Source organism: Heloderma suspectum, chromosome 2 (assembly GCF_057233095.1).
Source record: "Heloderma suspectum isolate Gila_16-S chromosome 2, 16-S_ref, whole genome shotgun sequence".
NCBI lineage: Eukaryota > Metazoa > Chordata > Lepidosauria > Squamata > Helodermatidae > Heloderma > Heloderma suspectum.
This window is the reverse complement of record NC_139459.1, coordinates 205,797,114-205,813,626: the sequence shown is the minus strand read 5'-3', so window position 1 is coordinate 205,813,626 and position 16,513 is coordinate 205,797,114. Positions and strand designations below refer to the sequence as shown.

The 16,513-nt window shown below is 45.8% G+C and overlaps 2 protein-coding genes across 8 annotated transcripts in view; one reads left to right on the top strand and one right to left on the bottom strand.

The window, feature by feature from the left end:
* Positions 1–1,815: 1,815 nt before the first annotated feature.
* LOC146353864 (uncharacterized) overlaps positions 1,816–16,513 on the bottom strand; it is a 101,600-nt gene continuing 86,902 nt past the window's right edge. For 3 of the 7 annotated variants that reach the window (XR_014788193.1, XR_014788191.1, XR_014788194.1), the window contains 3 exons: positions 4,978–5,105; positions 3,160–3,399; positions 1,816–2,687 (listed from right to left, as the gene is read on the bottom strand). Coding sequence is in view for 1 of the 7 variants with exons in the window: in XM_084837520.1 (XP_084693646.1) it covers positions 3,268–3,678; positions 4,946–4,993 (459 nt within the window). In the remaining 6 variants the exon portion in view is untranslated. Of the gene's footprint in view, positions 2,688–3,159; positions 3,679–4,945; positions 5,106–13,702; positions 13,927–16,513 lie in introns of those variants that run through there. The other 4 variants (XR_014788190.1, XR_014788192.1, XM_084837520.1 and 1 more) reach the window with 4 other exon arrangements.
* Positions 12,495–16,513, top strand: part of LOC146353865 (uncharacterized) — a 35,383-nt gene continuing 31,364 nt past the window's right edge. The window contains exons 1-2 of the mRNA XM_084837519.1: positions 12,495–12,597; positions 12,695–12,874. Coding sequence (XP_084693645.1) covers positions 12,596–12,597; positions 12,695–12,874 — 182 coding nt within the window. The 5' untranslated portion in view covers positions 12,495–12,595. The remainder of the gene's footprint in view (positions 12,598–12,694; positions 12,875–16,513) is intronic.

Here is a 16,513-nt window from a genome sequence, read left to right as displayed (position 1 = left end):
GCCCTCCAGGGCAACTCCCCCACTGGCCAACAAGCCCGTTCTCCCATAGGGCTGAGTCCCGGCCAAGGTCTACCGCTGGTGGTCACAAATCAGCATCGGCCAGCCCTCCACGTCCAGACCTCCCCGACACGCCCTCAGGGACAACGCCGGGGCCCTAAGCGTTATCCCACCCCGGTCTCTGCCCAGAAATTACACCGCAGCAATGCCCGCCACACCTCCCACATTCCCTGGCTTCACCTGGGGCGGTGATGGCCGTTAGTGGGAGACAACCATGGTTCACAGCGATTGGCATTTCACATGCAGGCCCCATCTGCAGCTATTGCTCTAAGCCGGCCACCAGAGACTGTACCGCACTGCATGCTTAAACCCTGTCAACTCTCGCTAACAGAGCACCTAGTGATGAACAGGCAGGCCACTTTATCCCCCACTATGCGCCTGTCACAAATAAGAAATAGAAGGAGCCGTAGAGCGGCCAATGACATTGTGGAACGCATCATGCGTCACACCACAGAGGAGAATGACCGCGTCCTCATGGTCATGGAAGGGGATGCAGTGGTGTTTAGGGAGTATGTAAGAAGATCTGCTCTGGACAAGGAGGTTGCGAGCAGGGATAGGAGGGCACTCATTGCCTCCGTAGATGCCCATACAGACATTCTCCGGGCAATGCTGGCAAAGATGCCCGATCAGCGTTCAGGGTGGGAAGCTTCTCCCCCGGGGGGGGGAGGTTGCGCTGGGTGGGCATACCCAGGAACATCAGGGGACACCACCCCAATTGCACACTCGAGGACACCACAACTCCCAGGAATGTGAGAGGAGCCCAGTGAGGCTTGGCCTGGCCACCGCAGGGACCCCCTCCTGGGTTCAAGCAGAGGCTCCTTCCCCCCGGACATCCACGCCAAGCCATGATGTGGGTGATCGGATGAGGCCCGTGCAGTTGCACAAGCGTCCAAGGCAATTCTCCCCATGAGGGAGTCCCTGTGAAAGTTTCCTGCTTCCCCCCTCTGTTCAGGGCATTCCCCATGTTCCACACATGACCACCACAGCAGGTGAGCCATGGTACGGTCTCCAAACATTGTTTCCCCCATGTTATGTTTCGCCCATGTTATGTTTCGCCCCCATGTTGTTATCATATTCTCTTTGCAGTTCAGGGGGATGCCATGACGGAACCTGTCTTGAGCTGGCTAGAGTTGCTTCCTGTATGGCGGGATTGGCTGTGCACCGGAAAGAGCACCATGCAACACATTCCACAGGCGCAGTGCCCAAGACACAGTGGTAGATACACCCTATGGCTGACCTGCACTGCGCCTATCGGCGGGACTCGGCTGCCCGGCGCGCACCCACAAGGCGTGCATCTCCCTGTAGTGGGGAGGCTGCGCCTCAGGGGGAGGCATCCCAGAATGCTGCTCCAGGGCCTCAAAGAACTGGGCCTTCAGGGCCTTGAACTTAGTGCGGGCCTGCAGGGCAGGGCGAGGGAACCCTGCCTGTGAGAGCCCCCTTGCTACTGCCCTGTAGACCGCCTTGTTCCCCCTGGTTGAGCTCCTCATGACCATCTCAGCGCAATGGCCCTGGAGCAGCAATTGGAGCATCAACTCAACCTCCTTCTCCTGCCAATACGCGAGCCACCTGGGCGCCATTTTGCTGGCAGAATGACAGTGGGGCAGTTTTGACAAGACCATAGAGTGTCCCGCCTCCCGTATTTCCTCGCAGTGCCACCTGTCGAAGAAGCTCCGAATCTCTGATTCTTCGACGAAGCTTTTCAGAAAGGGGGGGGCGCTGTCTCTTGCGCGTGCGAAGACGAGAGGGGTGGGAGCCAATGACGGTTTTTTGAACAGTTTTAATCAGAGAGGAAAAGGCATGAACAACAATGGGGAAGCAATCAGGGGTGAGCAGCAAACAAGGCAGACATTAAAACCACAAGCCCACCAACCGCCCAAACATAGCCGGCCTCAGCAGGATTCCCAGGAGATGTCCCCTCACCGCAATCCTCCCCTGTTCTCCCACATGAATTCGCAAAGAGCCCTGTGGACCTCGTTCCCCCGCTCATTATGCACCTGGCTGTCATTCATGTAGGGAAGCCCCAGGGTGTCCAACACCAAGCGGTTACTGTCCCCAGATGCCTTTGTCAAAGCGGCCCCATTGGTCTTGCATATGTTGTGGAGAATGACACAGGCAGAAATCGCCGATGGCACGTTTTCCTCCGCCACCTACAGTCATCCCACGAGACATCTCTACCTTCTCTTCAGCCTGCCAAAAGCGCGCTCCACCACATTTCTAGCTCTGCTGAGGCGCTGGTTGAAGTTAGCCTCCTCTGGTGAGAGGTGTCCCCCAAAAGGCTTAATCAGCCAACGTCGCATGGTGTAAGCTCCATCGGCCAGGATCAGCGGAGGGATAAGCACACTGCCCACTCTCCACGTTGGGTTCCTGGGCACAAACTTCCCTGAGTCCATCGCTTCGCACAGCACCGAGTTACAAAAAACGTAGGTGTCGTGGTTTCGCCCACTCCACCCGATCTCAACATTGATTAATCTTCCCGCGTGGTCCATTGTGCCTTGCAGAAGCATTGAGTAGTAGTGCTTCTGATTGATAAACTCGCTGCCCTATCTAATCAGGAATACGATCGAGATATGCGTCCCGTCACAAGCTACGAACACCCCGGGAAAGCCAAGGGCAGAGAAGCCGAGCATTGCCTGGAGAGAGAGGAGAGACTATATTTGGTGGGAGGCAGCCAAAGCATGAGTGGCCGTTGTCAAGCAACAGATGCATCCCGCTCGTGCCCCCATCTCCCCACACATTTGCCCGGACAAGCCCTGTCAAGCACAAAGCACACACAGCACCCGACGCAAGGGTTGTGTGATGCGCTCCCAACACACACACACACACACACACACACACACACGTGTCCAGGAGGATGGCGATCACCATGAAACAAGGAGTACCTCTCAAAAACCGCACAGACAAGAACCCATCCCCCGATGTGAATCTTGCCTATACCGTGTTGTAGTGAGCAAGCTTTGATTCTTCGAAGATGCAAACCCAACCTAATAAAAACCTACACATTAGACGGGTCTTCGATTCTTTGAAGATTCAAAGCATCGAAGATGTTCCCTCCCCCCCCAAAAAAGTCGCACGCCCCCCCACCCGCCCCCGAGCCGCACTCACCACATCCACGTCGCCAAGGGTCACCGTTCTCCACAGTAGAGCATGCTCCAGAGCAAGGCACACCTCCACAAAGATCCCCGCGACAGTGGATTTCCCCACCCCGAACTGCTACGCCACACTCTTGTACAAGGTATGATTGGCGAGCTTCCAAATGGCGATGGCCACCCTCTTCTCCACAGGGATCGCTCTGCGCAGTTGTGTCAAGCGACTGGCCAAGAGCGGGGCCACCTCACCAACCACCTGAAAGAAGGTGCAACAAGGCATCCTGAAGTGCTCGATCCAGCGCTCATCGTTCCACACCTGCAGAACAAGCCTCTCCCACCAGTCCTGGCTGCTCGGGCGCACCCAATACCTCCGGAAAACCCGAGGCATGGGAAGAAGAGCCACGTTGTGCACCACGGTCAACATGTTTCGAAACATCCTAGAACACAAGTTCTGACGGCGATGGCAGTAGCAGCGCAGTCCCCGGAGACGAGACGTCCGCCACTCGGACGACAGCCTCTCCAGAGCGATCAGTGCCTGAAGAGTACATATCAGGGCATTTGCGGAGAGAAACAGCAGCCTGTAGAACGTTGCCAGTTCTGGACCCATGGCTCCAGCCGGATTCGGACACCAAAGAAGATAGAATGTGTCCAGAAAGAGCTAACAGGGGATCAATGGGGTGAGGTGACGCAGGCGCGGTGAGGTTTACAGTGAACGGCTGAGAAAGGACACAGGGGAGGGGAGGGGAGGCGAGCTGATGGGAGGGTGGGCAGTTTATCGGCAGAGGTGGGAGGAGTTGCTGCTCCTCCAATCAGGGCAGCCCTGCTTTGGAGCTGGGGAACTGCAAGGCGCCAGAGTGTGAACCAAGCTCCTGCATTCGAGGAGGGAATGGAGCGGAGAAAATGGGTGAGTGAGGATAATCACGTAAAAATGCGAGAGTGTTTAACCCGACGGGGGACACCGAATTCAGCGCAGTGGTGGGTGCAATGTAGATCGGGCCTGGGATTGCTGCCCTGAGTGAGCGTATATTTCTGACTATAGGCTGGAGCCAAAACATTGCCATTTTTGATATCTCCAGTTCTGCGGTAAATGACGTACAAAGAATGGGAAAGTTTCATTACAGACCTACATGAAAACTATTCCCCTGATTCAGCTAACACAGCCTGTGTGTAGATAGATGTAGCTTCTGTAGACTAATGTTGTGCTTTGAGTGCTGGGAACAATGAGCTATACTGAGCTCTGCATAGTCCCCTGCAGTGTCCTACCCCCACCCCTCAGTTTATGTTTGTTTGTTTGATATGCTACCTTTCAGGACAATATCCTCCCAAGGTAGCTTACATCCAAACAGTTCTAAACAAATATACAATAGTATTAGATATATATATATAATATTATATTATATTAGTATTGTACACCGCCTAGAGTGGCCGGGTATCCAGCCAGATGGGCAGCTAATAAATCTAATAAATAAATAAATCTAATAAATAAATATCTCCAAGGTTCCTTCCAACTCTATAATTATATGTTCATATAAAATTATATCCTCTTCAGTATTTTGCTCCCAGGATGGCTAACAATTAATTAATAGTTACAACTAATACAACATACAAAATAATAAAGTATATTAAAATAGCAGGGACAATAAAATTATAGACAGTAGAAGTAAAGTAAGCCAATTCAAATTATATTTTGAAACATGTGGGAAACTAGAAAGGGGATTGCCAGGTACCAAAAGGTATAAGAAGGGGTGACAGGTAGCCCTCCCAGGGAAAAGTATTCCAAAGTTGGAGCACCATAACCTTACCTTAAAGGCTTTTTTTTCTAGTTGCCTCTTACCTATCCTCTTTTTCATATGTATTGTGCTTCCTGCTGGGAATACCAGAAGACTTTAAGCTTGGTGCATGCACATAGAAAGACAACTGTAGGTGGGACGTAGTGGTCTTGGTTCCAAGATACATAGACATCTGTAACCAGAGAACAGAAACAAGAATAAATGTTGAAGTCTTAATATTCAAAACATTAGTATTTGTTTCATGCACAGCTGGACATCTTATGCATCATCTTATTTATAATGTTTGAAACTGCTTGGTTGCTGTCAGAATTCTCTGTTTCGGCCACACTTTTAAAAGAGAGGTGCTTTACTCTAAACAATCTTCATTGTTTTTCTTTCCATCTGACAGCATCACAGCATGCTAGGAAAATAATTATTGTTCTGCCAATATGTTTTCATAATCGTAAGCACAATGAATGCTTGCAAAATGCTTTGAAGTTGAAAAGAGGATATAGACATGCTCAGTGTTACTACTACAAGGGTGGATCCTGTGCTTTGTTATGCGGCTTTGAGCCATAGTATCTGGGGAAGCAGATTCTGAAAGCAGTGGCATGTTCAAAGAACAGCTCTCTACAGCAGTCTTCTCCAACCTCCAGATGTGTTAGACTACAACACCCATCATCCCCAGCCACCCAGTGATGTTTAGTTGCTGTATTCTTGGGGCTTTATCAGCCAGTGACAAACAAAAATTCAACACAAAAAAACTAGCATAATAACTACCAATGTCTACAACAGGAGCGGGCAAGCTTCTGTCTATCACAGGCCATATTTGATAATCTATCAGGGGCCACATGTCGGCGGTGAGCAGCGCCAGAGCCAAAAGTGGGTGGGTCATCCTTTTCCTCTTTCTCTTTTTGCCACTCTCCTTTCTCTCTTTTTGCCACCCCCTTTTCTCTCTCTTCCTACCCAGTGGGATCTGCCAGAGAAGGAACAGTTCACTCTTGCCAGAAGTCTGAACTGACTGTATGCAGAGGGCCTTTGAAACTGGGCCAAAAGCCACATGAATTTAGGCCGAGGGCTACATACTGCCCTAGGGTTGCAGGTTGCCCAGCCCTGGTCTACAACCACACACCTCTCAAGTTTCCCTCTTTCTAAGGCATGTTCCACATTTGACAAGTTTCTCCTACTTTGAGGGCAAGATATCTCATTTTACTCTGGAATAACTGCCAACCTTTGTTTCCAAGTCCCTAGCACTACAACCTCTAACAACAGACATACACTGAAAGGGTGACAGTATTTCACATTTTAGCACACTTTACAAAATACACGTGCCCCATATCAATCCTGAAGGGCATGTGCCAGTAAAATTTAGCATGTGTTCTTTTAAGATACTGAAAACCAAAAATGCCTTCTGAGTATTTACAGGGGATGTGTACTGGATTTGTCTGGCATGATGAGAGATGTGTGAATATTTGTACTCAGGAATCTGTACCTGAAATGTAATATGAGAATTGGCACTGAAAAGGGTTGGGCATGTGCAGATGGGAACTTTTCAAAACCCAGCGAGGGAATGAAGAAATACCTTTAACTGTCCTTCAGCACTCTGGCAGTGTTTTGTGTGTTCATACTCACATTACAATCGAAAACAATTTCAAATACGGTAGTAGAAGATATATAAGCAGCTTGAAAGCAGTCTGCATCACAGAAGCTTAAACGAAAGGTTCCGGAAGGTTCTTTTAAGTTGTCTGATATGGTATTCTAGGAAGTGTCAGTTGGTTCAGAGTCCCAAGGCCGCATGAGCAGGAAAGAAGGGTTTCCAGATCTTTCCATTAGACATTGAAGGCGAATGGCTTTGTGTTAATTATCATCATGTCATTTTGCTTATTCCTGTGGAAATTTTGAACTGAATCCAGCCATTATCAAGAAACTCTGGTGAGAACTGTGTACAATAATGTTCTCACCAAAGACCTGACGTTTTAAATAATTGGATCCTGGGAATAAAGTAGTGAGAGAAGGGAAATAGGGAATGGATGGGAAGGAAGGCATATTTGTCTGTCTGTCTCTCTCACACACACACTAATAAATATTGTTTTAAAATTAAATTTGGCAGTCAAAGCCCTAGTGACTAAACAGCCAGGCCATTCATCACTGTTCAGAGGTCATGAAGAGACAACACTGGTTGTCATGTATTGTGTTTTTGAGGGATAATTGGAGAAGGTGTTGTCATGAGACATGCAGGTTTGAATCCCTTGGGGCCAGATGTTTTCAGTGAGCTTTACCTGAAAAGCAACTAATAGCTGTGTTCGGAAGATTTCACAGCTAACTGCCAAAGTTTTTCAAAAGCACTTGGTACCTAGAAGCTCTCTTTCCTCTTGTCTTAACAGTTGCCAAGTATATAGCTCTGCCCCACGGGCAATGAAACTCCTCAGTTTAATAACAACCACCAATGCAGGCACACATTTTTATCAATATCTGACGCTTAAATGACATTTGTTGTTGTTCTTCAGTCGTTAAGTCGTGTCCGACTCTTCGTGACCCCATGGACCATAGCACGCCAGGCCTTCCTGTCCTCCGCTCTCTCCCGGAGTGTGCTCAAGTTCATATTCATTGCATCGGTGATGCTATCTAGCCATCTCATCCTCTGCCGTCCCCTTCTCCATTTGCCTTCAATCTTTCCCAGCATCAGGGTCTTTTCCAGAGAGTTTTCTCTTCGCATTAGGTGGCCAAAATATTTGAGCTTCAGCTTCAGTATCTGTCCTTCCAATGAACACTCAGGGTTGATTTCCTTTAGGATGGACTGATTTGACCTCCTTGCAGTCCAGGGGACTCGTAAGAGTCTTCTCTAGCACCGCAGTTCGAAAGCATCAATTCTTCGGCACTCAGCCTTCCTTATAGTCCAGCTCTCACAGCCATACGTTACTACTGGGAAAACCATAGCTTTGATTATACGGACCTTTGTCGGCAAGGTGATGTCTCTGCTTCTTACTATGCTGTCTAGGTTTGCCATAGCTTTCCTCCCAAGGAGCAAGCGTCTTTTAATTTCATGGCTACAGTCACTGGCTGCGGTGATCTTGGAGCCCAAAAAAATAAAATCTGTCACTGCTTCCATTTCTTCCCCTTCTATATGCCAGGAAGTGATGGGGCCAGATGCCATGATCTTAGTTTTTTTAATGTTGAGTTTCAAACCAGCTTTTGCACTCTCCACTTTCACCCTCAACAAGAGGCTCTTTAGATCCTCTTTGCTTTCTGCCATTAGGGTGATATCGTCTGCGTATCTGAGGTTGTTGATAATTCTCCCAGCAATCTTAATTCCGACCTCTGATTCATCCAACCCGGTGTTTCTCATGATGCACTCTGCATATAAGTTAAATAAGCAGGGCGACAATATGCAGCCTTGTCGTACTCCTTTCCCAATTTTGAATCAATCGGGTGTTCCATGTCTGGTTCTTGCTGTTGCTTCTTGACCCCTGTACAGGTTTCTCAGGAGACAGGTAAGGTGGTCTGGTTCTCCCATCTCTTTAAGAATTTGCCACAGTTTGTTGTGATCCACACAATCAAAGGCTTTAGCATAGTCAATGAAGCAGAAATAGACGTTTTTCTGGAATTCTCTTGCTTTCTCCATGATCCAGCGAATGTTGGCGATTTAATCTCTAGTTCCTCTGCCTCTTCGAAACCCAGCTTGTACTTCCGGTAGTTCTCGGTTCACATACTGCTGAAGCCTAGCTTGTAGGATTTTGAGCATCACCTTGCTGGCATGTGAAATGAGCGCAATTGTACAGTAGTTTGAACACCCTTTGGCATTGCCCTTCTTTGGAATTGGAATGTAAACTGACCTTCTCCAGTCTTGTGACCACTATTGAGTGTTGCAAATTTGTTGGCATATTGAGTGCAGCACTTTTACAGCATCATCTTTTAGGATCTTAAATAGCTCAGCTGGAATACTGTCATCTCCGCTAGCTTTGTTGTTAGTAATGGTTCCTAAGGCCCACTTGACTTCACTCTCTAGGATGTCCAGCTCAAGTTCAGTGACCGCACTATCATGGCTATCAGGGAATCATAGAATAGTAAGGTTGGAAGGGGCCTACAAGGCCATCGAGTCCAATCCTCTGCTCAATGCAGGAATCCAAGTCAGAGCATCCCTGACAAATGGCTGTCTAGCCTCGTCTTGAAGGCCTCCAGTGTGGGAGAGCCCACCACCTCCCCAGGTAATTGGTTCCATTGTCGTATTGCTCTTACAGTCAGGAAATTTTTCCTGATGTTCAGCCGGAATCTGGCTTCCTGTAACTTGAGCCCATTATTCCGTGTCCTGCACTCTGGGATGATCAAGAAGAGATGCTGGCCTTCTTCTCTGTGACAACCTTTCAAGTACTTGAAGAGTGCTATCATATCTCCCCTCAGTCTTCTCTTCTCAAGGCTAAACATGCCCAGTTCTTTCAGTCTCTCTTCATAGGTCTTTGTTTCCAGTCCCCTGATCATCTTTGTTGCCCTCCTCTGAACCCTCTCCAGTTTGTCTGCATCCTTCTTAAAGTGTGGTGCCCAGAACTGGACACAGTACTCCAGATGAGGCCATTAAGATCTTTCCTGTATAGTTCTTCTGTGTATTCTTTCCACCTCTTCTTAATCTCATCTGCTTCTGTTAGGTCCCTGCCTTTTTTGTCCTTTATCATGCCCGTCTTTGCACAAAATGTTCCCTTGATATCTCCAATTTTCTTGAAGAGATCTCTAGTCTTTCCCATTCTGTTGTTTTCCTCAATTTCTTTGCATTGTTCATTTAAGAAGGCCTTCTTGTCTCTCCTTGCTATTCTCTGGAACTCTGCATTCAGTTGGATATATCTTCTCCCTTCTCCCTTGCTTTTCACTTCCCTTCTTTCCTCAGCTACTTGTAAAGCCTCATCAGACAGCCACTTGGCTTTCTTGCATTTCTTTTTCTTTGGGAGGGATTGAGTTGCTGCCTCCTGAACAATGTTACGGACCTCCGTCCATAGTTCCTCAGGCACTCTGTCTATCAGGTCTAATCCCTGAAATCTATTCCTCACCTCCACTGTATATTCATAAGGGATATGATTTAGGTCATACCTGAATGGTTTAGTGGTTTTCCCTACGTTCTTCAATTTAAGCCAAAATTGTGCAAGAAGCAGCTCATGATCTGAGCCACAGTCAGCTCCAGGTCTTGTTTTTACTGACTGTATGGAGCTTCTCCATCTTTGGCTGCAAAGGACATAATCAATCTGATTTCGATATTGACAGTCTGGTGACGTCTATGTGTAGAGTCGCCTCTTGTGCTGTTGGAAAAGAGTGTTTGCTATGATCAGCGTGTTTTCTTGGCAAAACTCTATTAGCCTTTGTCCTGCTTCATTTTGTACACCAAGGCCATGCTTGCCTGTTACCCTGGTGATTTCTTGACTTCCTACTTTAGCATTCCAATCCCCTATGATGAAGAGGACATCTTTTTTTGGTGTTAGTTCTAGAAGGTGTTGTAGGTCTTCATAGAACCGATCAACCTCAGCTTCTTCAGCCTCAGTGGTTGGGGCATAGACTTGAATTATTGTGATGTTGAATGGTTTGCCTTGGATTCGTACTGAGATCATTCTAATGTTTTTGAGATTGTACCCCAGTACTGCTTTTCCCACCCTTTTGTTGACTATGAGTGCTACTCCATTTCTTCTAAGGGATTCTTGCCCACAGTAGTAGATATAATGGTCACCTGAATTAAATTTGCCCATGCCTGTCCATTTTAGTTCGCTGATGCCCAAGATGTCGATGTTCAATCTTGCCATCTCATGTTTGACCACCTCCAGCTTACCTTGATTCATTGATCTGACATTCCAGGTTCCTAAACAATATTGTTCTTTTCAGCATTGGACTTTCTTTTCACCACCAGACACATCCACAGCTGAGTGTCCTTTCGGCTTTGGCCCAGCCACTTTACTCTTTCTGGCGCTACTTGGAAATACCCTCTGCTTTTCCCCAGTAGTATATTGGACACCTTCCAACCTGAGCGGCTCATCTTCCGGCGTCATCTCTTTTAGCCTTGTGATACGTTCCATGGGGTTTTCTTGGCAAGAATACTGGAGTGGGTTGCCATTTCCTTCTCCAGTGGACCACATTTTGTCAGAACTCTCTGCCATGACCTGTCCGTCTTGGGTGGCCCTGCACAGCATAGCTTATGGCTTCACTGAGTTATGCAAGCCCCTTCGCCACAACAAGGCAGTGATCCATGAAGGGGTTAAATGACATACAATTGTATATATTGAGACCATCCCCAGTGTCACCCAGTCCTGTAGCTGTGTTCTGTTCCCACCAGATCTTCATGTGGCTGACCAGCTATTATTGCCATCTTGAAGACAACTTGGCCATTCCTTGGATGAGCATATGATAAACTGTTCTTATGAAGGGTTCAACAAATATGCAGATTGCAGCACAATGCTCCCTGTTTCGACACATTTTGAAAAGGGGTGTTGGTCTAGACCAGGGGTGTTGAACCTCTTTTTGCCAAACAGCAGACTTCCATTTCGAAAAAGCTCTCGGGGCCCTCATTACAGTAGTAAGTGGAACCAAAGGCAAAAGGGGTGGGGCCACCATAAAAGAATGAGTAATGCTGACTTCTGTATAAGAAAGAAGCCCCAAACATGTAAACTGTCCATCAGTTGCATTCAATTCTGATTTTGTAAACATGGTTCTTTAGTTTTAATAGCTTGAGTCCTATGTACCTAAGATACAGATCAAAATTAGGGGAGGAGATGGTATGTAGGACCCAAGACATGCTCGCATTTTCCTCCTGCTCATACTTAAAACAAATTCCATATTAGAGAGAAGTATTCATGGTGATCCCTAGTTATGGGATTCACTCTCCTTAGAAATTTATCAAATTCCCAGCAAGAATATTCTGCAGACAAACCTTTTCTACTTTCTCTTTTGAACTAGTTTTCATTGGCCAATATAAAGTTGGCTTGGGTTGGTCTAAATCAGTGGTGTTCATGGGTTAGTTGTCAGTTTGTTTCATACTAGGCATATAGGCTGTCAGCATTTAGGATGTGAAGAGTGAAAAATCTACATGAATAAAGCAACAACAGAAGTTGCTAGATATTGTGATTATTATTACTATTATTATTATACTAAAAATTATGGGTCACTTTTCAGTATAAAAACACACAAAGCAACTTACAAAAATCAACAGCATTGTTAAAAGAGTTAACAAAATAAGCAATACACACTTTTTGACCAATAACACCCCAGTAAAAAAACACCATAGCAATTGCTGCAACTGTCATAGTTAGGAAAGACTCTTATAAACAGAAATTGGTCAGGGTTGTAGCTGCAGTTGTGTACTGTAGGTTTGTTTTATGCTGCTGTTGTTTAGAATGTTTGCTGCTGTTGCTGTTTTTACTGTTTTCATTACCACATTGGTTTTTATTATGTGAGTTTTATTGTTGTACTCTGCCTTGGGAGGGCTCCTGCCCTGAAAGGAGGCCAAGAAATATTTTACATTAACAAATAATAAGTCTTCAACTGTTAGTAAAACAGAAACATGGAGAAGACTTGACAAATCTCCCTGGACAGTTAAGCTGAAAGTGTGGGCAGTACTGCAAAGAAGGCCGATTCATATATCCCAATGAAGTTTACCTCCAGGAAAAGGGAACAGGGTGCAAAGTCTCACTTCATGTTCAGAGGGAGCAGTGAAGAATGTAAGAGAGGATGTACCCTCTAAAATATCTGAATCTGTCTCCTGTGTTAATCTCCCTAGGAAATACAAGTGAAGTTTCCTTTACTCTATTCCTGAAGGTCCCATCACAGCACTGCGGTGAGTGTTGAACACCTCATGTTTGGTTCAGATTCCTTCATCCTCAGTGGCTCTTCTGACAGAAATGCCAGGCTCTGGACCAGACAAGCAACATTTGAGGGGGCCTTTGGGCAAGAGAAAAGATGGAACCTGAAAAATCCCTCAACATTTGCCCATTCCAAGTAAGGTTTTTTTCTTTTTCCTTCACTGCACTTTCTCTCGAACTTCTCTTCTTCTACAGTGTTCCATGGCTTGGATCCAGAGACGTCCTGAATGGGCATAAATGCACTTCTGCTTGTGTAAAGTGACCGCATCAAATCCCTCTGATTTCCCTGTCCTTCCGCAGCGCCGCCACCCCCCCCCCGCCTCATCTCACACTTTTTCAGAGGGCCTATGGACTCAGAAGCAACTTTGGGGGGCAGGGGGGAGGTTGTAGTGGAGGAAGAGAGCGAGGAAAGCCCCAGATGGTTGTGTTAGCAACCATCTGCTCAAACTTTTCTGAACCCAGTCCCATAGCACTTCATATTCCTTCCACTCTATGGCTGCTGTAATTCCTGTGATAAGCATTTATATTGGTAAACACTCACAAAGAATTCTCCAGATATAGGATCACTGCATTCTGTCCCCAACCATGGCCAGATGCCATCAAACACAACACACAGTTTCTGTATGTTATATTCATAACACAGAAGTGAACTACACAAAATCAACTTCTCCTTCCAGCTCAACTGCAGCCATTTACACTAAACAAATTGTTCACCTCAGCCTTTAACACATGTTCAGTAAATCTGGAACTGATAAAAAATACACTGAAACAAGCTACTTAAGCAGAAAATATGAGTGTGCAGATCATGTGTGTGTGTGTGTGTGTGTGAGAGAGAGAGAGAGAGAGAGAGAGTGTATATGCTAAGAATATGTTATCAAATTCTTAATTAAGGCCATAGAAGATTCCTTTAAAGCAAACAGGATGTACTAAGCTAGATAAGCAAGAGCAAAACCAATATACATACTTAATTTGACCCAGGTGGAGAGCTCCAGATAGGCTATCAAGATACGTTAGATCTGACATAACTTATTGGCCAGTTTATTGCACCAAAGTTTTAGCCCCAGTTTCCTAAGGTGCTTGTTTCTTCATTTTGAAGTGGATGCTCTCTCTATAAAAACAGCCAAGGCTGTGCATCCATAGTGTCAATAAACCTAGCCCTATCATTCCAAATTCTTTGTGTTCTTTCCCACAAATTCTGTTGTATCAAGGAGAAAAACTGCATCATCTGTTTACAAAGTAAAAGGTCAGTTTAAGAAAACATTACCAAAGCAGTTTTGAACAAATATGCTCTGTGAAGTCTGGATTAAGTCCACCATGGTCAGACAAAAATACATACATACATAAAATTATTTCCATTCAAAGGCAGGGAGGAATCCACAAAAGTAACTGCTGCTATTGCTACCCCTTCCTCAGCTAGTATAAAAAAAAATACTCCCTTCCCCCCTACCATGGAGATGAGAGAAAGATTCTCCTAGCAAGGGGTGGAAAACTTAATAGATCCCCTTTTCTTTCAGGTATAAGGACATCGTGCTACTTGAGACAGAGCAACCCTTCCTATATTCCATCCAAAACTACTTCCCTTAGAACTGTTCATATAATGGACATAAAACACTCTGTCTTGCTAGATATATGCAAGTACAGAGTATGCTGTTATGAAAGCTGTTGGCAAATTTTATAGCACACTGTTTCAAGATCATCAGGTTTGCTGGTTAATGCTACCAACCAGGTTTCATAAATTCTTTGTTCAGGAAAGCAACTGATACATGCAACTGAGTCATGCAAACTGTGGCCATGGGAAAGAGCTGGAGCTTCGTCAAAGGTCCCTCCAGAAAATGTGGTTATATCTGCTCAGTCATAAGTAGATAAAAAACCTCTTGGAATTCCTGCAAATGTTGTTCTAACCAGCAAAGCCTGGGGAAACACATATAAGATTCCATATGCCTTTAACAGTGCAATCCCATTCATCTCTATTCAGAAGTAAGCACCATTGAGTTCAATGGGTCTTACCACCAGGTAAATGGGCATAGGATAGCAGCCTAAGGGTGCAATCCTAACTAGATAGGTGGCCACCTATGATGTTGGAGGTGGCCGCCTATCCAAAGCAAGGTAGGAGAGGCACAGGGGGATCGTTCCCTCCGCACCTCTCCTGCCTTGCTCTTTTTCGCTAGACAGCTGGTTTTGGCTGTCTAGTGGGGGGGGGGGGGCTGACCGAGAGAGGAAGCTGCCATACAACACGTTGGATGTGTCATATGCGCATCTCCACTCTCCCCACCCTGGAATACCCCCCAGCCCCACCCCTTTTCAGTCACTTCGCACTCCTCTCGCGAGCGCGGAGGACAGGGCTTCTCTACACTGCCTCCAAGGCAGCATGGACGTGGAGGGAGGTCAGTTTTACAGGAAACTGACTCCGAGGTCGGTTCCCGCCCAGAAATGAGCATATTCTATGGGCCTCTAGACAGTGTTTAGTGGCCATAGGATTGCTCTCTAAGTGCAAGATGTGATTTCACTGCTTTCTTGTATTATGCATATCATATTGTCTGATACAGAATATCAACATTGCTTATATATATATTTACAAACACCATTAAAAATGTGATTGCATTTATTGATGATGTATACCCTGCCTGTTCAACCATAAAGGTCCATAGAGCTACTTATAATAATATATAATAAAATACTAAAACCACCAATTACAGCATGACATAAAAAGAACATCCCCTTCACCTCCACAAAAAAGACCCCCACAAAAAAGGTTTAAAAAGGACAACAGCAGAGCATCAAATTTAAAAAAGTACCAAAAATGTACAAAATTGAATACTGATTGTATACTCAATAGATTCTATTAAAGTCTATTCAGAAGTAAGCACATTGAGTTCATGGGCCTTGCTCCAGGTAAATGGATGTTTCTTAGAGGAGAAGGCTATCATCTTGGAGGAGAAGGCTATCAATGGCTACTAGTCCTGATGGCTATATGCTACCTCCAGTATCAGAGGCAGTATGCCTATACACCAGTTGCTGGGGAACATGGGCAGGAAGGTGCTGTTGCACTCATGTCCTGTTTGTGGGTTTCCCGTGGGCAGCTGGTTGGCCGCTGTGTGAACAGAATGCTGGACTAGGTGGACCCTTGGTCTGATCCAGCAGGGCTCTTATGTTCTTATGTTGCCCACTGTATGGACGATTATTTTAAAAAAAATGAGTTGATTTTCTCTTTCTAATTTTGTGACTTATTTCCCCACAAAGCCATATTTCAAATTCTGATATCAGATTTTGATGGTGAAATGTAATGTTGAATCCTTGGGGTCAAATTTCAGCATCAAAATCCAAATGGCAAAATTTGAAAATGCTCAAAATCTTGACATTCTGTCAACATTCGTTTCAGCTCTGAAGACGCTGACTGTGGGACCTGCATTTTCATGTGGGTGGCATATTCACAGCCAATGAGATCTGGTGATACCAACAGTATATTCCAGGCTGATATTGTTACAAAAATCTCTGAGGTTGAATTTGTAGCAGCTTCACAAGAGCACAGCCTGGGCAAGAGTCCAACAAACGTGCTCCTGTGGCAATTGCTGGAGGGTAGCTTTCATGTGCAAACTGAAACAGTACATTTTCCAGTGTTTGGTCCAATCTGGCATTGTTCAGTAGGCATTCTGCCATTTTCCTCAAGAGAATCATGACAGAGTTTCCCCAGAATGAGAAACTCAAGCACATAATAGTGTGGTGATGGTACTAACCTGGCATTTTCCAGTTAATTCTGTGTTCTATATCATATTTT